Consider the following 25,692-nt stretch of genomic DNA (forward strand, 5'->3'; position numbering starts at 1 on the left):
ACCTTGAACAGGAAGGATGGTAAATGCGGCACTGGGGAAGGTGTATGCCCCAGATCCTGATGACTGGGACAACAAGACCTACACTCTGGAGACAAGTGCAGCCAAGTAAGAGCTCTCTGTTAAATGCATATAATTTTTTATGAAAACATGCTGATCTCCAAATGTGCAGCACAAGTAATACAGTACCAGAAGAAGTGCCAACAGTGTGAAATTTGAAAAATAAAAGAGGATGTGGACTCAGCGTTGAGCCTGTATTTTCTCTAACAAGGCCTCTTCCAGTGATATCACTCGACCCGAAACATGCCTAACAGATTTTTCTCCTTATCTTTGATCTAATTCCCTGGCCGTTAATGTAAGCTACGTTTTAAAAAGGACTTAAATCGTAGCTGTCAACAGTGATTGGAAAATGCAATCAGATTCAAACAAACTAAGCAATCAGGGTCCATCTGTATCATGTTCCTGAGATGAAACAGCCCATACGAGCGCGGCCTGGCTCCATCAGGGACCTTGCGCAGCTATTCAGTATTCACATCCTCAAGATCAGATTAGAAATACCAATTGCATATTTGTTTTATTCACACAACAAATTCTGACAGTTACCATGACAACCATGAAGCTCTTTTGGAGCCAAAGAATTTTGCTTGGGTTTTTTTTCGACTTGGCAGGTTTTCTTTTTCTATGTCTTTGTATTTTTTTGGAATTTACATTCGCTTCCTGCTGGAGTAAACCCAGGTACTGCTGACCATTTCTCTACTTGTCTGTCTGCCATCTGCCAGGTATTTTTCCTCTGAACAAGAGCTCAGAAACAAAAGAAGCTACTTATCTTTTTTTCTTCTCATTTTCTCTCATCTTCTACTGAAGCCGTCCCCTCCTACTTAACAGCTCCTCTGTTTTTCTCAGATATTTCAGTCTAAACCAGAGCTCAGGAGTGCTGACTGTCCGACAGAATGCTCCAGCAGGCAGCTACTGGCTGAGGGTCGGGGTGTCTGATGGGGTGTGGCCCGACGTGATCTCAGGGGTCAGAGTTCATGTCAGGGAGCTGGAGGAAAAGGCCATCCTGTCGTCCGCCTCACTGCGTCTGACTGGTAAACATGAGCAGAAACACTGACCCACCTGATGTCTTACACACTGTGCTGAAGGGAAAGTTCATCCCGAAATCAAAAACACGTTTTTCTCCTTACCTGTAGTGCTATTTATCCATCTTGATTGTTATGATGTGATTTTGGAGAGAAATATCTGCTCTCTGTCAAAAATAATGAAAGTTGACTTGTGGTGCTTGAAGAAATCCACTTGAAAAACCCAAAAGCAGTGCCTTTTTCCAGAAATCATGACCACGTTACTCAAGATAATCTACAGACCTTGTTGTGAGCAGTATTAATGTTGGAACTTTTTTTCTACAGTAGAATTTACTAGAAATACTTTCTTTCTGCGGTAAAATCTACCAGAAGTACTTTCTTCTAACTAGAAAAGCACTTTAAGCACAAGTAGTTGTGACAGAATCTACAGGAACTACATTCTTTCTACTTTTTTTCTACTAGACATGTGTTTTAAGCACTACTTTCTTTCCACTAGAAATTACATTAATTAATTACATTAATTTTCCAGAATTACTTTCTGCAGTAAAATGTACCAGAATTATCTTCTTTCTACTAGAAATGTGCTTTTTACTCAAACTACTTTTTTTCAGCACTACAATCTACTGGTGCTACTTTCTCTCTACCAGCAAGGTGCTTTAAGCACTACTTCCTTTGTTCTTTCTCCTGGAAAAAAAAGTAGTTCCTACATGAATCTTCTGGAGCTACTATCTTTCTGCAGCAAAATCTACTGGAACTATTTTCTTTCTACATTCTTTCATCCTGAAAGGCAATTTAAGCACTACGTTCTTTCAACTAGAAAAAAAAGGTTCTCTCTACTAGAAAATGGCAGTTCCTACATGAATCTACAGGAACTACTTTCTTTCTACAATGGAATTTACTAGAATTTAACTTGAGTCTCGAATCACTGGGAGCCTGCAACTCTGCAGGTGGATGTGCTGTTGCTGTGATTCAGCTCTGACTTTACCTGTTATGTCTCTACATGACCTCCAAAACCATAAGTCAAGACAATATTGAGTATAATAGTTTTTCAATTGAATTCCCTGTCTCAGTCTTCCTCCACAAAATAGAAAAGCTCGCTCTTTGTTGCAGCTGCTGTTGTTAAATTCCTTTGTGAAGCTGATGTTGAAAGAAACAGCGTATGCCACAGGCATGAATAAAGTGGTACTTTTCATTGAATGATTATCAGCTTGTCAATCCAGTTAACACTGAAATAATAGGCTGTCAGGAGGAATTTTTATGCATGCATTATTTAACATTTCTAAGCATTGTAAACCAAGCATTCACGCTTCATGTTGGTAATAGTTTCCTTCTTCGTCTTATTCTTTAACACTCTGAAGTTTATGTTACAGAGTTTTTTTTTTTCCCTGTCAGTCTCTCAGAGCAAATCGGAGTTATAAAGGTCAATTTGGAAGTGTCAGGTAAAGTCCTTGACATTTAAAAAGCCATTCAGCGAACAGAGTCGAACATTTTATGGATGCCTCTGACTCCAAGTCATTATCATTTTTGGAGATTAAAGATGACTGCTCACATTCTCCAGATATTATTGGTAGGTGGCACCACAAATGTGATTGATTTTCTGGTCATTAAAATATTTTGTACACGGCAGTTCTTCAAGAGACCCTAACTTAATTTCAGTAGAGAAATAAATGATTTTTACTCACAACTGGTTCACCTTATGGATGATTCAGCAAGCAAATGGATCAATAGAGGGAGATGTGAGGCTACGTCTTGTGCTAATGGAATCAGGAACTCAGTAGACTTTGATCAACTCTGTAGTTGTCACTGACGAGTCAGTAGTTCTTATTGCATGAGCCCCCACTCTCTTTGTCTCCCCGAAGGCATCACAGCAAGAGATTTTATCGACTCACACGTCGAGGGGAAGAGTCAGTTGGAGACGTTCTGGGACTTCCTGTCTGAAACCCTGTCCGTCAGATCGGGGAGCATCAACATTTTCAGCATAGCCGACAGAGAGGAGAAAACAGTGGACATCCATTTCTATGTGCTAACTGATAATGGCTACCTGCACCCAGAGAAACTGCACGCTGTCCTCGCCGCACATAAAAAGAAGGTATATATACCATCGTGTCTGATAGATAGAGATCAATGCTCATATATCAAGTGATACGCTTGGGAGCTTGAGGGGAAGAGATAACAGCTTTTTATCTGCCCTTTTATTTTCACACCAACTTTCTGTCTGTTTACTGCCTGGCCCTGTCATGTCTCTTTGTCTCTCCCATTAATTTCTTCTCTACGTCGCTTTTCTTTTTTTTTTTCTTATCTTAAATCGCTTTCTTCCCCCTATGTTTTGATTGTGCATCTGTCTTTCCTAACTATATGTCTTGCTCCTTTAAAAACATCCACTTATAGAATATTAAAAACATTTATGCAGATTAGGCCTCCCTTTTTTACCCCTCCAAACGTTTATCACTGTGAACCCCTCACCACCAATATTGGAGATACAAATCCTTGTATCTTCACTGACAATTATTGTAATTCCCATTTTTGTCTCCCTCATCTCCCCCGCTTCTTCCCTCCTCTGACTCTCCACAGCTGCAGTCACTGCTGCGTGTGAATGTGAGCCAGGTGCAGGTGGATGAGTGTGTGAGCGCAGACTGCAAGACATCCGGCGGGTGCTCCACACAGTTAAGCATCAGTGACTCGCCCACCCTGGTAGACTCAGGTGCTCTCTCCCTGGTCTCGGTAAAGGTGACGTCCTTGGCTGTGTGTGGCTGTGCTGCCAGGGAGATGATCCACCAGCCTTGCTCGTCCTACTCCAGTAACCCTTGCCTTAATGGGGGAACCTGCATTGACACCCAGAATGGATACAGGTGAGGAGGCAATATGGCTTAAACATAATATATCAGTCTTTAGGTTATACTGCAATACATCTTGATATACAAAATTACAAAAAACAATCCGATATAATATCAGTATCTGCGCCTGATGTTTGTATGAGGAATTCATTGGATATCAGACTTACGACACCGATCCACATTCCGATCTAAATTCCATATCCCTACATGTTTGAAAAGTATTTTCTATTTGTTCTTACTACCTTAGGCAGTGCAAATGAAGAGCTGAGTAACAGTTTTCATTACTACTCTACATTTGCATGTAATCAGGGAAGCATGATCCATGTTAAAATGCAACAATACAGCTGGAGTGAAGACATGTACTGGCTACCATGTACTGTACATGTACTGTGACATGGTACACCAGCACAAAAATGACAAATACCAACATAAACCACCATAAACCGTCATGCACTGAACAAACATAGTACAAACACATTGTACAAATGCATAACAAACACATTTTAAGCACTCACATTACAGTAACATTTGCATTTTTGAACATAAAATATCATGCATCAAATTATGCAAATGAGTGTTGCCTCTCAGCCTATCAGCTGCACATGTGAATGTCACAACCCAGATTCCTTCAGTGCCACACAAATGGTTGAAGGACGCCATTACAGGAGTTATAAATTACACAAACTAAACAAGCTGTCCAGACAGTGAAGTTCGGGCCTCATGTAATAATACTGTAGCAATAATAAAAATAACCACCATAATCAAAGGCACTGGTATCGATACAGTATTGGTATTGGCAGATATCCAAATTCAGACATCGGAATCAGATCAGAACTGAAATAAAGTGGCTCTGTACATCTCTAGATCAAGTAGTGATGATCTTATACAATATTAAATATATACTGTATATATATACTGTTGGAAGAAGCTCTTAAAACATAGGAAACAGCAATAGCAGTTTCAGATGTGCAGTCTCCTCTCCAGTCCTGTTAAATTTACTGTAAGAGTGACATCTTGGGAAATGAGCCCGGAATTACTAAGAGTGCCCCTTGTGAGAAAAATCTCCTTCACCTGCAACTTGACCTAACTTGCTTGAGCTGCTCTGCTGAATATAGAGTGGCGGGCTTAGGACTATTTGCCATGGAAGTGATGTACATGTATGTGCATATCTGAGTGTATCTGGCCAAGATTATTAAAATAAGTCTCTAGATTTATAAGATGATTCTGAATTTTTAAGGTTGGGAAAGCTGTGTTGCAGAACTTAACAGTAAATAATGAACATGGCCTTTGTATCAAGGTTATTACCCAGAACTTTATACATGAACCCTGAATATTGATAAATGTCTCTATTCAATATAAAGGCCTTCAACATCAAGTGTATAGATCTCTGTGGGAGGCTATCTACAGCAGAAAAAAGCACACATTTCATTTCATGCATACACACTAATGCCCAGATTAAATAAATATAGGGCAAGGGGATTAGTACAACTCTGGCCCCCCTCTATGCTCCCAACTTCTCAAAATCCCATTTAATGGCATTTACATGAACATGTAGCAAGTTTGTGTCAAAGGCACAGTCTTCAAGGGAGGATGTAAAGAATTCATTTTCTTTTTTTCACTTTTATCTTTTTAAATTGTCTCTGCTGCAGTTGATCTGCACACTGCTGAGAAAAGCCCATGTTCTGAAAGAGGAATATCTCCCCATACGTGCTATATGTCCCCTCATGTGTGATATGAACAACCATAAAGAATCCAATTTTTGGTTCTATCCTCTGTCGAAAGAGCTTAACAGGCAACTTCAGTCAGCAGCTGATCAGATATTGTCAGTCAGAAGTGAGAAAAACATGCCCTGCCCTCCTCGATTTGAATTGGCATCACTCTCGTGAGTCACATGAAAAGAGCGGCGAAAGAGTGAGGTGCTGTGCTTTGCGTGTGCATATGTATGCATAAGGCTACACTCTGCCTAAGCCGTCCCTTTTGCCGCGTACGGGATCAGTATTCCTGACATGTGTTGCCCCTCTGCAGAATAAACAGCGATGGGGAGAAACAGCCCCTAACAGCCTCAGTACACACAGCTTCCCTCAGACACTGCATGAAAATAGATGGCTTTGACATTATCAGCAAAGCCAGCTTGTCTCACATGCCTGCAGTGGAGGGGACGGGATGAGATCAACTGGTCCCTTCCATCCTCGCCATCGTAGTGATGGAATGAGCTATTTTTCATGTATCTCTTCCTTTGTGTTGTTTTTGTACAGTTATTAATAATGACTAGAGATGTGCCCATTGGCTTTTTTTCAGTACCTGCCAATACCAAGACAAGGCTATAGCGATACCAGTGCTCTTTTTTCTTGATGTTTATTATTATTACTATTATTTCTATCATTTTTATTATTATTATCATTATCTATCAAACTACTTTGATAATCCATTATCGTTAAAGTAGTTTTTCATGCAAAATGGTGCTGTTTCCAGCCTCTCAAATATGGAGATTTCAACCTTTATGTTCCTATTAAACTAATATCTCAAGTTTTATACGGACAAAACAAGAAATTTAAAGAGTGGGATGGACATTTTTCATTATTTTCTGACATTTTCTAGAGATTGCAAATGATATTAAAAATGACAATTAAGTTTAGTTTTTGACGTTATTTGATTATCTCTAATAAATAAAACAATTTATACAGGAGCAAGTAAAAAATGGCTAGGCAGTAGATCTCCCATCCACCCAGGTAAGTGAAACGTAGTTTCTAGACTACCTGAGGCTGAAACTTAGCTCACTGGAAAGCTTGTCTAGTTTGTGCAGTGTACCTTGTGTAATGGCTTCCTTCAGCCACTGTGGGACACTGTGGGATTCTGGCTTGTGACATTCACATGTGCAGCTGATAGACTGAGAGACAGCCCTCGTTTGTATAATTATCACATAATGCATGGAAATTTTAGTTTGCTATTTTATGTTTCAAAATGCAGATGTGTTTGTTCAGAACGTTGTGGTTTATGGTAGTTTATTTTGGTAACTGTCATCTTTGCGCTGGTTTATTGTTACATCATCAAAAAGGTGGCTCGTACATTTCCTCACTACAGCTGTATTGCAGCCGAGTAGCTTGGGGTGTGTTTCATGTATGGGGAGATATTCCTCTCTCATGTATTTTATGCTAAGACTAGAAGACAGACTAGAAGGAGAAAGCACTATTTAGCTCTGAAATTCATATTGTTAATTCATATTGTTATTTGTCAAAGTCATATTGTTATCGTGTCTTCAAATAGAAAGCACATAGTAAATAATTGCTGTTGTGTAAAATCAGAGTGTGGATCTGACCTGCACGTCTGACACCCGATGATGAATATCTTACGTCATAATTGCCCCCGATGTCAATATTGGATCAGATTGATCCCACCTCTAATATTGACCATTACGGCTGCATACAAAAAAGACATTGTATAGAAGCATGGCAAACATTTCATTAACAGTTTCTGCAAGAACAGCGGTCCTTAACACTCGAGCTCTAATCAAAGTAGATAAGTACAACAAGAAGGCAATTGCACAGATATCAACCAAAGTGTGTAATACCTGAAGAATGAGAAGGGGGCTGCTGGGGATAAGTGTGAAAAAGTCCAGGAAATCAGCGGTGGTGTGGTGCATAGAAAAGTGAGAGAAATAGAATTAATTATCTCCTAACAATGGAGATGTGATGTGCCGAGCAGGAGCAGTCTCCAGAGGGTTGAGCTCGGGCAGCCGTGATAGATAAAGAATAGGCCGGAGTAATGTTGTGTTCATAGCTAATTGATTTAATGTAGAATTGAATATTCAGGCCTTCATGGCTAATGCAAACAATTGATTGATAAAAGCGCTTTCTTGGCTGTTTGCTGGACAGTCTGCGCATTGGAGCAAAGTCAGTGCCCCTCGCCTGTGTGAATCAACAAGACTGTCACGTCCGCCGGAGAAGAGTCGCTGCGTGCAGATGCAGAGATTGGACAGTGTCAAGATTTCACAGAGCACAAAACATGAATGACACTGATTGTTTCTTTCCCCGTGTTTTACCTTGATTTTCCTCACTTTTTCTGTCTTCACGGTGCTACAGGTGCCACTGCCCCCCACAGCTTGAGGGTCCAGACTGTCAGCAGACGAGACTTAGTTTCCTTGGCAACGGCTATGCCTGGTTTCCCCCCATAAGGCCATGCTTTGATAGCCATCTTTCACTGGAGTTTATGACGGGGGAAGATGACGGGCTGCTACTGTATGCTGGCCCGTTGGCCACTCTGCTGCCAGGGGATGCTGAGGACTACATGGCCATAGGTAAAGAATGAGTCTGGATAATTAGATGTGTGCCGAGGGGCCTGCCGCCCATTATTGCACTAAAACTTGGAACTTAATTTTGTGTGTTTAATTACTGGGTGGTAGCTAATCAGATATATGAGGCAAATTTTGTTCGTTAGTGTAGTGCTGAGGGATATGAGCACTCACTCTACCGAGTTATACAGTAAGTGCTTAATGCGGAGCTACACGGGCAACCCAGTTTCTCTGTTTAATGCGTGTGTAATACTTTGTCGTGTACCATGAGGAATTCTGTTTTTGTTTACCCCCCGCTCTGCCGTCAGAGCCGTGGTTCATCTTCTGAACAGACTCTGTTGCTGTTAGACAGTCAGCGTCTCCCTCAAGGACACATCAGCAGGGATTATTCTTGCCGACACAAAGGCTTGAACTTAAATTCTCCAGGTGAAGGACAGTAATAAAAATGTTATCAAACTGAAAAGGTGATTGTTCTTAGTTGCTGTTGCACAAGAGTGACATTTCTGTGCAACCCCAAGTGCCCCAAGACCAAAAGCAAACCTCATTACTAACTTTAGTCATTGTTTGTAAAATGGGAAGAGAATTCTTGTTGAATAAACATTTATTCCTTGCTTGAATTTGGACATAGAAATAGTAAAAGTTATACAGAGCAGGCCTTGAATTTCATCATTTTAGGGACAAGGCTGCTTGGCTTTTTTTTTTTTTTTTTTTACAAGTAATGTTTTGAGTTTTTGCCTTTATTGGACAGGACAGCTGAAGAGCAGAGAGGAAAGTGGGTAGAGGGAGCAGGGATAACATGCAGCAAAGGGCTGCAGGAACTGCCCCTGCAGAGGACTAACAGCCTCCATACATGGGACACTGAGCTGCCCCTGTCAGTTTTTGAGGGCACAAATTCTAAATGCTTGGTTTTGGTCTTTAAATTCATAGAAATAATGAATTTAACTTAAGGGTTAAGGATGATTTGATTTTATATACACTATTTATAGTATTTTCAGACCTTATCTCAAAATGAGATAGTATTTCAAAATAATGACTTAAAGTCTTTAAGACTTTTTTGACAAAGTCTCTAATTTTTTTTTAGAGTTAGCAATTATTTCGAGATACTTATTTAGTATTTTGAAACAAGCAACTTCAAGTTATTATCTCAAAATAAAGACTTTTAGCCACTATTTTTGAGAAAGCTACTAACTTTTTCAGATATCAGTCATTTCAGGCATTATTTTGAGAAAAGCTTATTATTAGAATGACAGTCTTCTTTTCATTCATCAATTTGGTACTAATGGGCTTAGAGACAGCGCCTGGTCAGCAGCAGAAGAGACGAGCACATATAACACGTATCTAGCTGACACCAGTCTGCAGTAAAAACCGCAGAACTGTAGAGTAGCATTAGACTTTGTGATCTAAGAAAGTATCACAATATCACATCAACACATATTCTTACACTCCTTTTCTTCTAAACATCCGCATGAGCACTTTCTATCTTGCCCACTCTTCTTCTTCTGCTGCAGCCATCATGGTTGTGAATTTCCCGCCCTGGTGCAGAGTGCTGTTAAACATTCCTTCTTACTGATGAAGTTACTGGTACAGGATAATAATGATAATGATGAATAAGAAAGATAAATGTCAAAGTGATGGATTGGAAATGTAATGTGATGAGGAGATTAAAAGAGATTATCTATAAAATATGATAGCAGCCAGTCTAAATCATGTTTTGTGATGTGCTGTAGCTATGGAGGGGTAAACACTGATGGTGTCTTGACTTGCTCTGTCTCTCTATTTGAATGGTTCATTTGCAAAAACAGATATTTCTTTTTGAATTTATTTCCCTAAATCATGTTTTTGGGGGGTGCAGTCAAATGAATATCAGTCAAACAGGTGTTAGGTTGCTTTGATAGGGTAAATCATGTTTTTCTATTGTGCACCTGGGGGGATGTCAATCAGGCTTGTGTTGATTTATTCATTTTAAAAAATGATGTTTATCTGTTTTTGCAAATGAACTCCTCACTTGTACCTGCTTGAAGCATATAGGTACAGTCTCCACTTACTCCAATTACTGTTTTATGTCTCCATAATATCTCTTTTTTCACACTGGGACTAACTGGTTTAGTTCAGCCAGATGGCACAAAAACACATTTTCTCATTTACCACTTGGTGGTATGTAGCCATGCAGATAGTTTTGTGGTTTTTGCTCAGGTTTTGACACATCTGTCTCTCAGATTTGTGCTTCCACCCCAATATAATAAAGGTGAATTCAATTTAATTTGCAGGGCTCACTTCATTTAAAAATGAGAATTGAAAATACAGTCTGCAGCAGTGTTTCATTCCAGGAACAGTGTCATCATTTTTAAATGATTCACACAGCTCAGTGTGAACTGTAATTTGGATGAACCAACCTCTTAATTTGTGTTTATTTCCTGTTTCACAACCATGTGTGATTACTTTTTGTCACATTGTTTCTGGTGTCATTCAGCTATGTTATAATGTGTTGTTAGTCTCTTTAATAGTTGATACTGTATCTTTGTTTGAGGTGAGGTGGTTTTTTTTCCTAGTGTCTGTATGAAATGGTAAATTTGCCTTGTGCTTGTTTTTTTTCTTTGTTTCCAATATACTTCATCACATTTTTCTTCTTGACCTTGGCTGTACATTTAGTCTGTGCAAGCAAGTTAAGCTTTTTTTTTCTATAAGAGTTGCCTTTTTTTGTGCTGAAAACTTTTCATTCAGTTTTAATAATGATCTTTTCTTTTCCTCAGAGCTGATCGGTGGAACACCCAGTCTGAAAATTAACCATGGCTCAGGAACCCTGGTCCTCCAGTTAACTAATAATATTGGGGTTGCGGACAGACGCTGGCATCGCCTTGACGTGAGGAGCAACAGTAAAGTAAGAGAAGTGCTTTTACATGCAGTTTCTCCTTGTGTATGAAGTAGAAATCAGAATAAAACAAATGCAGCGATTTGTAGAAAGTACCTGGCGGCAATATACTCACACATACACACATTACACAACAGCAATGACCTCTCTCCACTGTCTCCCAATTTAAAGGAAGTGCGCTTCACTCTCGATCGATGTTCCAGCGCGATTATCATGGAGACAGAAGGCGTGGACTCATGGGCAATGACAGAGGACCGCTCATCCTGTGAAATCCGAGGGGTCACACCCAACAGAGACAAGTAAGATCAATAATTAAATGAAACAAGTTGGACCAGCACTGCACAATATATAAGCCAAGTGGCTCCTCTGAATCCTGAAAGGAGAGAATAAGCACCTCAGGCCTGCAGCATTAAATCTTGAGATAAATAATAAATGGTATTTATTATATTTTATAATAAATAAATGAACATATGTAAATGTATGTAAATAAATGTGGCTGCATGTTTGCTTTGATGAATCCCTGTATTTATGTTGGAGTAGCCGACAATTAGGGTTCAGAAAATTTTCCAAAGATCCTTCTGGGGTTTTACTTTGGTTGTAAACTACTGATCAACATTTTCAGAAATAAAGGTTCCAAAAGGGTTCTTCCTGAGGGGCAGAGGTTCTACCAAGGACTATTTGCTTTTGCAGAACCCTTTTTTGAAGACAGGGTTCCTCCAGGGATCTTTGTAAGCCTAAGGGTTTCCCCTAAGTAGGTTCTAGATATCACCCTTGTAATTTAAAAGGGTCATCAGTAGAACTCAGTGAGTGGGTTCTGGATAAAACCCTTGGAATTTAGAAGAATTCTCAGTAGCACCATTAGAAGATGGAAAAGTTCTGGGAAGAACCTCTCATAGTAGGTTCTGGGTAAAAGTTTTTACAGAGGGTTTGACGTATAACCCTTTATGTTGGGTTCTAAGTAGAGCTCTCTGAAAGGGTTCCCAGTGGAACCTTTATAAAGGTTTCTACCAAGAACCCTATGGGGAACAAGGACCCTTTATGGTTTTAATTAGCACCTTCATTTCTCCGAGTGCACTCAGGTTTTGTTCTCTTCACTGTTTTCAAATCTAAAAGGATGCATGGCCCATAGGGACAGTGTCGAAGTGTCCCATGTCCCCACAGGGGTAAACAATCCTGTATAGAGTGCAGCATTAGCAGTCACAGAGGCAGCAGTCTGCAAGGTGGTAAAAGTGAAAAATGAAGACTATTTTTACATACACATGTGGTTACGAGGTACACGGGATATACTGCATAGACCCTTTTAGTGTCGACGTCATGGTTATGTCACAGAGTAGCTGGAGGCATAACAAAGGAAAAACTTGAAGCAAACACAGATCATCTAAGAGTAGTAGGCCACATAACCAAGCCAAAGTTTTATCACGTACCAGCTGCCTAAACTTGAGAAATGTGTGTGAATCGTCACAAAATGAAGTCACAAAATGCCAAGAAAAGGAAATGTTCTCACACCTATAAACAGAAAAATATAACTGAACACCCTCTGAACTCAAGATTCTCTCTTTTACCAAACTAAGATGAGCTTTAATTGCTTTGTTAACTCTGAAACATGTGTCATTTAAACTCAACAGACATAAACATAAGTAAAACTCACCAAAACCATTTTGTTCAGTCTATATCATTGACCAGGTGTGGTCAATACACTAATTAAGGTGCTGTTGCCTTTTCAATGAGCCAACATAAACAACAGCAGCAACCTGACTTGACCTGAATGGAGTAGATCTCAGTTAGTATCATTGGTGACACCTGTGTTTACACAATTTCATTTCAAACTGGCTCCTGTGAAAAAAGAACTATTGGGTTCTAAAAGATTAGATGAGGCCTTGCAGTTGAAGTGGGACTACAGAATTAACACAATAACATTTAAATCGAGTCATTTCAAACATTAGTTAGGGCAACAGCTAGTGATTATTTTTCATTATTGATTAATCTGTTGATTTCAGACAAAAAATAGTGGGCTTTCACAAGTTCCTCAAGTGTTGCTTTCAGACTACTTGCTTTGGCTGACCACAATCCAAAAGAGTAAAGTTTCAAATACAAAGAGGCGGTACCAGAGAATGTTTAGCATTTTGCTTCATAATTGACTAAAATGATTAATCAATTATCAACATTGTGGTGGATTAATTTTCTGTCGACAGACTATCCAATTACGTGATTAATTGTCTCAACTCTAAAGCTGGTCCTAACAATTTCAAAACCTAGCTGCAGTGTCCCCAGTGTCTTATGATTTCCTAAACTAATATTTGCACTCCTCCAATATAAAGAAGAATAATATGCTTGTGTCTGCTATATTACATAAAAAGGCATAGTCTTATAGTTTGTGTTCAGTAAATAGTGTCTAAAGTGGTGTTTATGTACGAGCTGCATGGAAAGATTTATTGAAATCAAATCAGATAGTGACTCAGGCTGTTTTCTCAGTGTACCAGGCTGTCCTCTCTGGAGGGAAGAAAATGTTAATGAAATCCTCAGATAATGTCCTTAAAATGCCAGCTAATCTTTCTGACTGTAGTTCTGTACAGAGCCGGTTTCTTTGCCACAGCTGAGTTTGTTTTCTCCCGTCGTGGCCTCAGCCTGCCACTGTGCTCATTGTTTTGTTGTGTAATCATGCTATCAGTTTATGAAGTTTAACAGTGTACATGAGGGCTTTACCGCTCCTATTAATTTTAATAACCCTTAAATTTTGAGAACCTTAAAGAACCATTTACTACGATCACTGTTCTTGAGTTTCAACTTATAAGGCAGTTATGTCATTAAACAGGGAATGCATTGCACTCTCAGAAATAAGGGTTCCAGAAGGATCCCTTCTGAGTGGCAAAGGTTCTATCCAGAACCATTTGCTTCTGCAGAACCCTTTTTTTGAAGAGGGTTCCTCAAGGGTTCTGTATTAGACCAAGGGTTCCATTAAGAGTCTGCTTTTATCCAAAGAACCCTTTTGGTAAGAAAGAGTTTTAAGATTGTTGAAATCCTTGAAGAGCTCTTTCGTCCAGGGCTCTTTGCGCCATAATATAAAAGGGTTCTTGGTAGAACATCCTGTGTGGGTTCTTGTTAGCAACCTCAGAAGGCCGTAACATTCTGGATAGAATTCTCAGACAGGGTTCTGGGTGGAACCATTATGCCATAGAAATAAAGGTTCCCAAGTGGAACCTTTATAAAAGGGTCTGCCAGGAATCAAACAAGGTTCTCCAACGGGGACAAGCTGAACAACTGTTTATGGTTCTAATTAGCACCTTTATTTCTGAGAGTGTTGTTAACAAACTAAAATTAGCAATGAAAAACATTGTGTGCTTCATCCTGTTTGTCTCTCCAAATTTGAAAATACAAAACACCTGTTGTCCAGAATCAGTTTGTGTTTTGATCATTTCTTGGGGAAATAATTTACCCATCATGCATTTTATTTTCACAATAAGGAGAAAATAACGAGAACAAGATGTCATATTTGTTGTCATGAAGCAGTAACAGTGAGGACAGCCTCGGCAGGAGAAGAATGTAACCATGAATTTTAACCTTGACAGATTATATGGTGTGTGTTCCTTTTCTTCTGCTTGTGTTTGGTGTTTCTTTATATTGCAAGTTGTATGTTTTAAATTGTAACCCGGACAACAAGGTGCCTGTTTACTCCTCTTCACTTTTTCTACTTTTCACATTCTTCTTCACTGTTGACTGAAAGTTGCTTTTCACTCACAGGTATCTGAATGGAAGTCATGTCATGCAGCTCGGAGGGGTCAATGAGAACATATCATATGAATACCCACAGCTGCAGCACAAGCACTACACTGGATGTATAAGGAACCTGGTTGTGGACAGCAAGGTACTGTTTGGAGCATGCAGAGTTGACTAAATACACATTGCCATGAGGTCTGTGGATGAATAGATTTTTATACTGTATCCCTTTATTCTTCACCTGTTTGGATGACAGGCCGCATATTGTTGGTGCTGGAGGACTCCACTTCAATAGGAATGTAAATTTGGCCTCAAGGCTGCACTAGAAAACCTGAGGAATGCTGATGTTGCTTGCTTTTCACTTTTTCTCCTGGTCAAATTTCCTCTCACTGTCTCTGTGTGAGTCTCTGTAGTCAACATGTAGCTACCAGGAATGTGCACACTGTAATTATTCTATTCATTCTGTTTCTGTGCCGAGCATTGCAGATGTACAGAATATGCTACAGCACAATTGGACTGTAAATGTGAAATGGACAGTGATGGAAAAAGCATTTGGATTCTTCTTGTTAACATATTTTCTGTTTACATTCAGTGTTTCTCATCAAAACGTATTGTTTGTTTTCATGAGGTCAGACACAAATACGGTGAGGGCACTTCCTTCCTCATAAAATATTTACAAAGCCAATTATTGAAATTTTTCAAACCTCCGTTGTTTTCATCCATATTTACTTGCTAGCAGTCTGCAGGAGTGTGTATCATTTGCACCTTCTCGTGCATGTGTTTCCTTGTGTGCAGAGCAGACAAACAAAGTGCAGATCCACTGCTCCATAGCGCTACTAGTGGTCAACAATCCACAGGGTGCCTTTTAGTAAAAATACAGGAGTATAAATACAGGACATCATTACTCAGTCATCATTACATCATTACATCAATGACTCATTAGGCTGCAGAATGTCATCTGTCAATATTTTATTATCATGCATCACATTATTGGATTATTATAAGTGATGTATTAAAGGGATTCAGAGTTTTTATGAGGGTTATATGAGGTAGAGATCCAGCACAAAGTTGGGTGCTGGATTTCATATTAACGGGTGTGGGCATGGGTAAAATTAAATGACTGCAGGTGGGCTGCAGATGAGAACCACAATACAACACATACAATACAATAATGTTTTTTTTCCTGGAAAAATCTAAATTGAAAATGATTGTCAGTGATGGAGGCTATCAACCAGCTAAAATTGATGACATAAATGCAAAATTAACCAGCAGAGGATACCATATTGTGGCAAATATATTGTCAAAGGCCAAGTCAGACATTTGGAAGGATTGTAGTGTGATCAGAGATTGTGAGAATAATGTTGTCAGTGGCTTTGTAACTTGTAAAAAGTATGCAGCCTTTGATAGCTGCAAGCGAGGCACGTCGTCACTATTGAAACACATCAACAGCCGTAGGGGTACTGGCAACTGGCACCAGATGAGGACATAAGTGAGTGACAAGTGGCTGTTTACCAGTGTCTAAATATGGATGCAGGTCAGGTCACGGGACTTACATTGTTATCAGTGGTAGGCCCCAGGCTCTGTCCTATGGCCTTGATGCCCTGCCCACACGGCCCCAGCTGATTCCTCGGTTTATCCCCTGCCTCCTTACTTTCAATATGGCATCTAGACACCAGTGTCTTTTGTTTGCATTCTGATTGGGCACCATCAAGTGAAATGCTGTGCACATCAGTTAGATTTCAGGCCTGATATGAATCACTGGAAAACCAACCTATTTAACTGAGATGATGCAGACAGAAAGTGCTGAGGACGAGCACGAGAGAGGGAGTGTGGGAATATGAACAGAAGTTTACTCTACAGTTCTGTGTTTACACTGCAGACTGGAGTCTTTGTTAACAGAGGAAAAACAGCTAGACCCGTGATAAATACCCTCATCTTTTCTGTGACATGTCTGTATACATGTCCATACTTTTAATGTGCTGCAGTCCAGATACTGTCTCTCTCTATCGAAGACCATTACTGTCAATGAGATGAAAAAAAGATCTTGTAAGTCATCATAATGAAAATCCTGATATGTCTCAAAATAAGGAGTTAGTATCTCAATATATAAATAATAAGAAACATATTATTATTAAATGACTTTTGCTGCCATGTAGGTAACACACTGACTATGGAAAAGTACCTCATCAAAAAATCCAAACTATCCTGGTGATGTATAAGCAGAATCTTAATATTATACTGTAGTTGGTTTAGGTGGAGTAAAATATATATGCTTTATATACTGGTGGACAGTTTAATCTATAACAATACATCCTGTTTTATAAGTTGATAATATTTTTGTCTGTCAAATCTTAGTGTGCAAACTAAGTAATAACTATACCTGGTAAAAAAAAAAAATGTAGTGGACTATATAGTATAATATTTCCCTAAAATAAAATTGGAGTTTAAATCCTTTTACAAAATGTTTTAGAAAGAAACAGAACAGCTGAAGACGTGACAGGAAATGGGGAGAGAGAGTTGGGGAATGACACGCAGCAAAGGGCCATGGGCGGGAATCAAACGCACGTCCGCAGCAGAGGACTCATAGCCTCCAAACATGGGGCGCACGCTCTACCAACTGAGCTACGCCCCAAAAAATCTCGTTTTTAAGATATTTTGAAGTTGCAGAAAGCATGATTGGACAACTGACTTGACCTGTTAGTCAAAGTTCAGTTTATTATCAAAAATAACGCGCAGATGTCTGTACTGATTATGGCTTCCGATTGATCTGAGTTTAACTAAAGAATTTTTCGAGACGTTTTTTTAACATCTGTAAGATAGTTTTGTCTTTTGACCAGTTATTTTGTCTGCTACACTGGTACTGTGACTAATCTGCAGTATTATGTTTGCACTGAAAGGCTGCTACAAGTGAAGTGACCTCATGTTCATCTTCCTCAACCTGCTGTCTGCAGACACAAGGCACTGATTTGTTACAGCTTAATTATATATGATTATTTTGTTTAAACAATACAATAATACTTTACATGTGTGGTTTATACCTCTGTTGGTTGTTGTTTTTGTTTTAATTGTACATAGTAGATGTTAATAATTTGAATAGTATTTTTCTAGTTAATAGAAGTAGTTTGTTAATACAAATAGCACTTTTCAAGAAGACAAATCAAGATGTGAGATGTCATTAAACAGTTAGCAATCAAGCTTCAAATTATAGTATCTTATATTTAATGATAAGATGGAATTTTCTTTCTCAAGCTGCAATCACATTTCCTTTCACTCGTCTGCTATTAGTGCAGGGACAGAGACATCCACCCTTTCATTTTCCTCTCCTCTCTGAGTTTTTCTCCTCTTCATATTTTTTTTTTCCTGTTCTTCTTCTTCTTCTTGCATTCAGCTGTATGACCTCGGTTCCCCAGCCGAATCCTCCAACACTGTGTCGGGCTGCTCTCTTATTGATGACCACTGCACCAACGTGGAGCAGCTTCCCTCCTGTGGAAAGCGGGGGCGCTGTCACGGCGAGTGGGGCTCCTTCAGCTGCCTGTGCGAGCCGGGCTTTACGGGGCCTCAGTGTGATCAAGGTGAGCGTTTAAAATTGCTTTTAATTGACCGCGAGGTTTTCAGGGAAAGTACAGTGAGATCTCTGAGGAGTTTTTAAGCCTCACAAAGTGTACAATCCAAATGGGACGTGTGAGAAGTTCTGCGCTCAGAAATGTTACTTTGCTGCTGCAGGAAGATAACCTCGCCTTACATAAAGTGCTTTTGCAGAACACCACGTCCTAGCTGTGATATTCTCCCGTATTTCCCTCATGACAGCTGAATTAATTGAACAAGCCTTCTGTGTTTTTGATTGACAAGCGGCTCCAGAGTTTTCCTTTGACGGCCGGAGCCACATTCAGTTCCAGCTCCTGTGGTCGCTGCCTGCGCGACAGACGAGGTTTCAAGTTGGGGTTCGGACACGTGCTGCCGGTGGTGTCATCCTCAGCCTGCTCTCCCAGGAGCAGAATGAATACCTACGCTTAGAGGTGAGTCATGGCCGGTCACTCCCCTCCACCTTGATAGCTCTGATTGTCTTGTTTGTGGGCCTGAAAGATGATGATTAGGGCCTAGACAATGATTGCTGCAAATGCTTGTCAAGCTGAGAGTGAGTAATATCAGGGTTGGAGACATATGGGTGGATACAGAGGGGGCTGGTGATTGACATATGTATGTTGCCGACAAGGTCTTTCAATAAGTCTGCAGAATGCTGCTATTGAGAGGCTGCTATTTAAAAAATTAGGCTTCTTTTACTCAAGGTTATTTCTGTCTTCTGGTTAACACAATATTCCATGAATTACTACTTAAACGTGATAAACAATGTTTTAATGTGTTTTCATTAGTTTAAATTTCTTAAATAATTGAAATATTTCAAAAGATTTAGATTTTTTTTAAGGAGGGTAGCTGGTAATTTGTCATAGGGCAAAAATGTGTACCTCCCGTCACATCCTGTTATAAAACAAGACAAACAAATCCAACTTATATTTAATAAAATGTGTAACTCAATATTTATGCAGTTAAATTAATGTAATTATTATTCCTGTCAGGGGATCGTGCGATCGTTGTCGTGTTTGAGTGAGTACATGCATGACCAATGGACCTGTGTCTTGTCTGCAGCAAATCTCACATACAACTCAACTGATCAACCTAATATTTTTGTGTACATTCATTACTGTGTACTGAAGGACCTCTGTGAGTCATAATTTCAGAAGAACCCACATTCTATCCCATTCTTGTTCACGCAAATAACGCCTTGAGGGAATTTCTTCAAACTTAGCACAGATGCATAAACAAATCCGTCAAAGGTTGAGGTCACAATGACCTCGCCAAATACATTTTTTGTCATAATTCAAAAATTCATATGCTAATTATGACAAAATTACACACAAATATCTAATAGGATAAAATGATGAGGTGATGACATTTTCTATTCAAAAGGTCAGCTTCACTGTGACATCACAATGTTCAGCTCTCTATCAGTCCTCTGTACTGGTTGGTGGAGACATAGAACTGTGAGGCAGTCATTCTGTTTTTAACTGCTCTGTTTTACACAGCCATTGCCAGCTGACTTCTCACTCTGCAAGTGATCAACAGCTGCTTCAGTTTAAAATCTTGTTTCAGCTAGGGACAACGTATGTGAAGGTCATGTTAACATTGGTGGAACTTTGCAAATCTCCCCTGGTTGCATCTGGCGGTTGTGGTGGCATTTGCAGTAGGTGCTTCACCATCTGTTGCCTGGCAGGGATCTGTACTGAGTGCACTCTTTTAGTTTCAATTGTCACTTGGAATGTATGCTATAGAGCACAAAATGCTGCCTACAATTCTGGTTATCATCCTATCTGAACTATGTATCCCCGTCTGTCAGCTGTAAAGCAGAAAAAGTAACTGTTGTTGTTAAACTGTATGGGTTTATTGACTAGAAATACACACAGAAGTTGAGCAACATACAATGTGGGCAGGACATTGCAGTTCCTTATGTTAAAAATGTGATGTCCAGTTCTGTAATTTAATAATCCAGATAATATGTCACAGTTATGTCTGAAATTAAAAAGTACAAATAAAAATAATGTTCTTTTCCTTTCTAATGTAATCAAAAGCTGTAAATGTAGAGTCACAGTAGCCTAGTGTTATATAAGTTGATTATGATTATGTGATCTTTTGTCCTTTCAACATAAAAGACTCTCTGTTTGCACCTTAATAATGAAATGTGGATTTTATGTTATAATATCTATAATATTTATATTTCAACCTTTTAGTAAAACACTCCTCAAAATAAAGGTGCTAACTAGAACCATAGAGGGTTCTTTGGCTTGTCCCCACAGGAAAACCCTTTTTGGTTCCTGGTAGACCCTTTTATAAAGGTTCCAGTTGGAGCTCTTTCAGAGAGTTCTACCTAGAACCCAACATAAAGAGTTATACTTTGAACCAACTGTGAAAGGTTTCACCCAGAACCCGCTATGAGAGGTTCTACAGAGAACCTTTCTATGGTGTAATGTTTCCACCTAGAACCCTTGCTGGAGGTTCTGTCCAGAACCATTCCACCTTCAGGAAGAACCCTTTTGGAGCACCCGATTTCTAAGAGTGTATGGGAACATGCAGCAGAGACCTAATTTTTCGGACACTGTTCATTGTGGCGAAATGCAGCCACGTGCTGTAATTCAAAATTGAGTGTTCTTAAGTGAGGGTCAGACCTCCTGCTCTGTTCTTGAGGGGTTTGCTTCAAGCGGTGAGCTCAAAGTGTCTGCATGCACACTGCTCACATCCGCACCGCTGGCACGGGTTGGTGCTCACACAGAGCGCTTCTTCAGGAGACAACTCAACTTCACTTTGCCAAACCTCCACAATAACATGCCTGACACATAGCTGAGTAGATACGAGGCCCACGTTTCTTGTCGAAGCCTTTCGTCTCATTGACTGACAGGCCGAGTGTGAACAGCACCTGGAAGTAAATGGCTCTGTTAGGACTGTCATTTTTGGTTAACTTACAGGTCAGCAGTTTGCAGTGAACCTGTCTCTGTTATGGTGTATTCTGCACCGCTGGTCCATCTGCGAAAACAGCTTGTCTTTGTTCTCGTGCTTGTTATTTGTTAGACAGTATTGTTTAAAGCATGGGCCTACTCTCTTGTTCTTCTTGGGTCTTTACACTACATGAGGAAAAACAACGTTGTCCTCTTCCCTTGTTGCAGTCCCATAGTGACAGGAAAAGGAAAAGGCTGTAGCCTTTACTGTATGCGCGCTGTGAATCCTCTCTGTGAAACCCTCTCTGGAGCTGAATTGGTGAGCTGTATAAAACATCTGATGTCTGTCTGCAGCGGCACGCTGAAGCATTTTCAGCCTGGTTGTCTCAAAGCTCTTAGAAACACTTGAGCACAAGTCTGGTGTGTTTGCCGACAACAAGCCCTAATTTAAAGGGCTGTCTCTCTCCCCTTTCTTTCTTAAGGGTAGATATGGGATAGAGTGCACACTGAATAAATAACCACACTTTCACACAAAGGTTACCAGGGGCTAGCTGGGTATAAACAGCACGCAGCTCTCAGAGGAGTTTGGTGTCTCTGTAAAGAAAACATTTATCTAATGCAGTCTGTGAAGGGGTTTTATGGAAGGGACTGGCACTGACTGCTACTTTATCAAAGACCAGTAACCCTTAAGAACAGTAAAATCACAGCTTTTGGTCTTGATGTTTTTGCATCAAATGTGATTTTAGCTCAAAAAGTTCCATAGAAATTCAGACGTTAGAAGTTCACTCGAACACTTTGTGCTTAATGGTGATTGCGTAGATCTCTGCAGGCGCTGCAGAAAGTTTCTATAATCAGATTTTTTCCTGAGTATTGATTGAGTCCTTTGTCCTTTCCTCATTTTTGTTGTGGACTTGAGGGCAGGATGAGGCAATGGGGAGAGCACAGTCAGCTTTTACTCTGTGTGTGTGTGTGTGCGTGCGTGTGTGAGTGTGTGTGTCCAGTGGGGGAGACGCATTTGAGATGCCCATGCTGAGGGAGCAATAGTTAATGCAGGCTGGGCTGAATGTGAATTATCTTGCCCCACTGTTTCCAATTAAGCTTTGGACATGTACAAGCTGCAGTTATGGGAGCCCCTCATTGGTTGAGTCCATTGTGTTCGCTCATCCTTAACTGCTGAAGATAATTGTTGTTTCTTGTATACCTTCCCTTCGGGATGACTCGGGCTGCTGCCATGCAGTGATGTGTGCGGCAGCTTTGCGAGGCATCATAGCTGCAAAATTACTAAATTAATTTTTACCACTGAAATTTTCATGCCATTTTTTTCTGGCATCTTCGCCACAGAGAGTCTTTTCTGGGTACTTAAATATCACAATTCTTGCCTGGCCCAACCTTTTGCTGCCTTTTCTTCACCACGGGAGCTGGCCTACTTCTTTTAATGTTGTTATGCTCAAGATCTGTTTTTGCCCATCAACACAGCACAATATGGCAGGAGTCCAGGTCTGTCAGTTTGGAATTTGTGTCACCCCATTTTACAGCTTTATTCACACAACCGTTCCAAGCCGTGAAGCTCAAACAGTGTTACTGCAGCTGATGACAAACCAGACGAGCTTGTTTGGATTTAGCAAACACGGTTCGTACAGGCGCTGGAAAGGTTTGAAAATAAGGCTGAAACTACCAATTATTTTCATTGTTAATTAATCTGTCAATTATTTTCTCAATTACTGGATTAGTTGTGTGGTAGAAAATGGTGAAAAATGTCAATCACTGTTTCCCAAAGCCCAAGATGACCTCCTCAAATGTCTTGTTTTGCCCACATCCCAAAGATATTCAGTTTACTGTCATAAAGGAGTAAAGACCCAGAAAATATTCACATTTAAGAAGCTGGAATCACAGGGTTTTGACTTTTTTTCTTCAAAAAACTCAAGCCGATCAATTAGTTATGAAAATAGATAAATAAATGTAATAATCAATTCTTAATTGATAAACTGTAGCAGCTCTATGTGAAAAACAAAGTGCTTGGAGCTGCTTGAAATGTAACTACATTACTTTCATAAGAAATTGCAACCTGACTGAATAGTTTGCTTTTTAATAAAGTAGAAGTAGACTTTGACTTTAGAAAAGGTGCAGGAACCCTGTACAAAAATCCTCCAAAAAGGATCCAGTAGTAGAGTTTTAACATCTCAAATCTGGAGCCCATCTTTAATATTTCTCGCTCCTTAGCTTCTCTTGTCTGTTTGGATGCCTGAATTTCAAATCTGTGACACTCTGCTGTGCATCTCAGGTTATTCAGGGTCTGCTGGCTGTTTTCTACAACCTCGGAGATGGAAACTACAACGTGACGCTGCCCCACCATCACCTCAATGATGGAGAGTGGCATGAGGTGGAGCTGGATCGGTATGGCAGAGAGTTCACACTGCGGCTGGACGGAGGCGGAGGGAGACGCGAGGTTACGGCCTCGCCGGGCCAGAGTCAGGAGCTCATTATTGACTCCTCCGTGGTGATGCTCGCAAACTCTTTTCCCTCAGGACACAACCGGAGCTTTCTCGGTAGGTGGCTGCTTATGTGTTTTGGTTGACTGTGAATGGATGAATTACAGTTTTCTTCAATGCACTGGTCAAAACTGAAGTCATTGTCAAAATTCTTCGCACAGTCAGCAAAACAGAAGTCTCTATAGAGTAAACTGTGAATAGTTTTTCATTGTTTTCACATTAAATGCATTCAGTGACTGCATTTTCCAAAACCTGTTTTCAAAACTCTTATAAACACACTCAGAACAGAATAATAGAAAATGTTGTGCATTTCTGCAGTAACTCATATTGAAAAAAAGGAGGAAAATCTTAGCAGAATGTGTATAATTAAATGAACTATGAATAATAATTATTCCAAACATAGCTAATAGCAGTTTCAGCTGAAAGCCTGTCAAGGTGTCCTGTTTTTATTCTTGGTACCTAACAGACAAAAGAGGATGGTACATAGTAGCCTAGTGTGCTGTTTTCTTTATTTTTCATGCACATTACCATCTAATTGACATTTGTATATTTATCACATGAATATGAAGTAATGGGTAACACTGTATTTGTGTGACCAAGTAATTAAACAGACAGCTTCACTTATTTTCCCTCACCAAGGGCTCGCTCGGGGGGGATTACGTGACTTTTCTGTCTCCGTCAATATCAGTATTTTTTTTATTGTTTGAGTAGAGCAGTCAAGGTAACCTGAGGAACACCGAGTTTTGCTGCAGTTTGTCAGGAGCTTTGAGGAGACTGTGTTTTTCTTGAGAGAAAATTTCCCATCATGATTTCACTGTGCACCAGCCACCAGCCTCAGGAAGCCCGTTGGAAGCAGACGGGTTACCGTGAGGGAAAGTATCATGGGAGTAAAATCTAAAAAAAAATTGAATTGCTGCAGTTATAGAATTGATTTCCATATGTTGTCATGTATGAAAAGACCCAGAAATTAACACTGTAAGCAGACTACTTGGTTACTATTGGCAAATATTTAATTGACTCTGTGTGAAGCTTTTTGATCGATATAAGTGGTCGATCAATATAATTGCGATCTCTTGTAAGAGTTTTCCACTGTAGTGTTATGACAGCCCCAGAACTTAACGATTTAGGTTTCTGTTCCAACCATAGCTTTTCACTTTTCAAGGGCATTTCTGTACTATATTCAAAGTTAGAGAAAATATAAAGAATACTGAAGCAAACTGTCACATTCCTGATTCATTCTTGATACTTATTGCACTACAGTCAATAAAGTGAAGAATCATTCAAAGTTCACAGGTGAAGTTCATCAATTATGTAATGTTCCTTGTTCAGGTCAGTGTATTGTAATGAGGTATGCTTTCTGTGGTGGAATTTCTGCCATTACTTTGGAGACATGCATGAAGTGTTTAGGTGGTTTGAGTGAATGTTGGAAGTGAAATTAACTCTCCAAGATGCATGTTGGGTTAGGGCTAATGCAGACTGCATGAATAGTTTTAGAGACGTGGCATCAGTTCTGGCTGATGCTTGTTAACAATTGATAAAAAAAATAACTGTAATTGTTCAGTGGAAGAATCAGTAGAAAAGGTGAATGAATTAATAGTTTCGTCTGTAAATAGATTAAGAGGCGAACACACACTCAAACATGCAGGCCTCACAGTTCACTCGTATAAAATTAATGGAAGTATAAATGATTCAGTGCTTATCTTCACCACTGGCTGTTGCTTCTAGACTCCACAACCTGGCCCAAAGGTGTTTTGATCCCTTAGTTTCACGCAGATGAAAGACAGTGAGTCAGTGGGACTGGTCTGTATTTAAATGATGTGTAAGACTTCATGCTACCCACAAAGTGAGCAAACTAACCAGCAGAGTAAATATCCTGCGAAAAAAGAAGCCCATGCTGACAGCTTAGCCTCAGGCTGTTTGGGTGTTTGCATGCGTGA

The 25,692-nt window shown here is 39.8% G+C and overlaps 1 protein-coding gene across 1 annotated transcript in view; it reads left to right on the forward strand.

Moving 5' to 3' along the window:
- Nucleotides 1-25,692, forward strand: part of LOC146316273 (neural-cadherin-like) — a 122,492-nt gene that overhangs the window by 82,883 nt on the left and 13,917 nt on the right. The window contains exons 19-29 of the mRNA XM_084733973.1: nt 12-105; nt 901-1,085; nt 2,936-3,165; nt 3,648-3,925; nt 7,990-8,204; nt 10,949-11,076; nt 11,239-11,366; nt 14,806-14,929; nt 18,170-18,353; nt 18,631-18,797; nt 23,548-23,812. Coding sequence (XP_084590099.1) covers nt 12-105; nt 901-1,085; nt 2,936-3,165; nt 3,648-3,925; nt 7,990-8,204; nt 10,949-11,076; nt 11,239-11,366; nt 14,806-14,929; nt 18,170-18,353; nt 18,631-18,797; nt 23,548-23,812 — 1,998 coding nt within the window. The remainder of the gene's footprint in view (nt 1-11; nt 106-900; nt 1,086-2,935; nt 3,166-3,647; nt 3,926-7,989; nt 8,205-10,948; nt 11,077-11,238; nt 11,367-14,805; nt 14,930-18,169; nt 18,354-18,630; nt 18,798-23,547; nt 23,813-25,692) is intronic.

The sequence above is a fragment of the Lutjanus erythropterus genome, chromosome 13 (assembly GCF_056507025.1).
Source record: "Lutjanus erythropterus isolate fLutEry1 chromosome 13, fLutEry1.hap2, whole genome shotgun sequence".
Lineage (NCBI taxonomy): Eukaryota > Metazoa > Chordata > Actinopteri > Lutjaniformes > Lutjanidae > Lutjanus > Lutjanus erythropterus.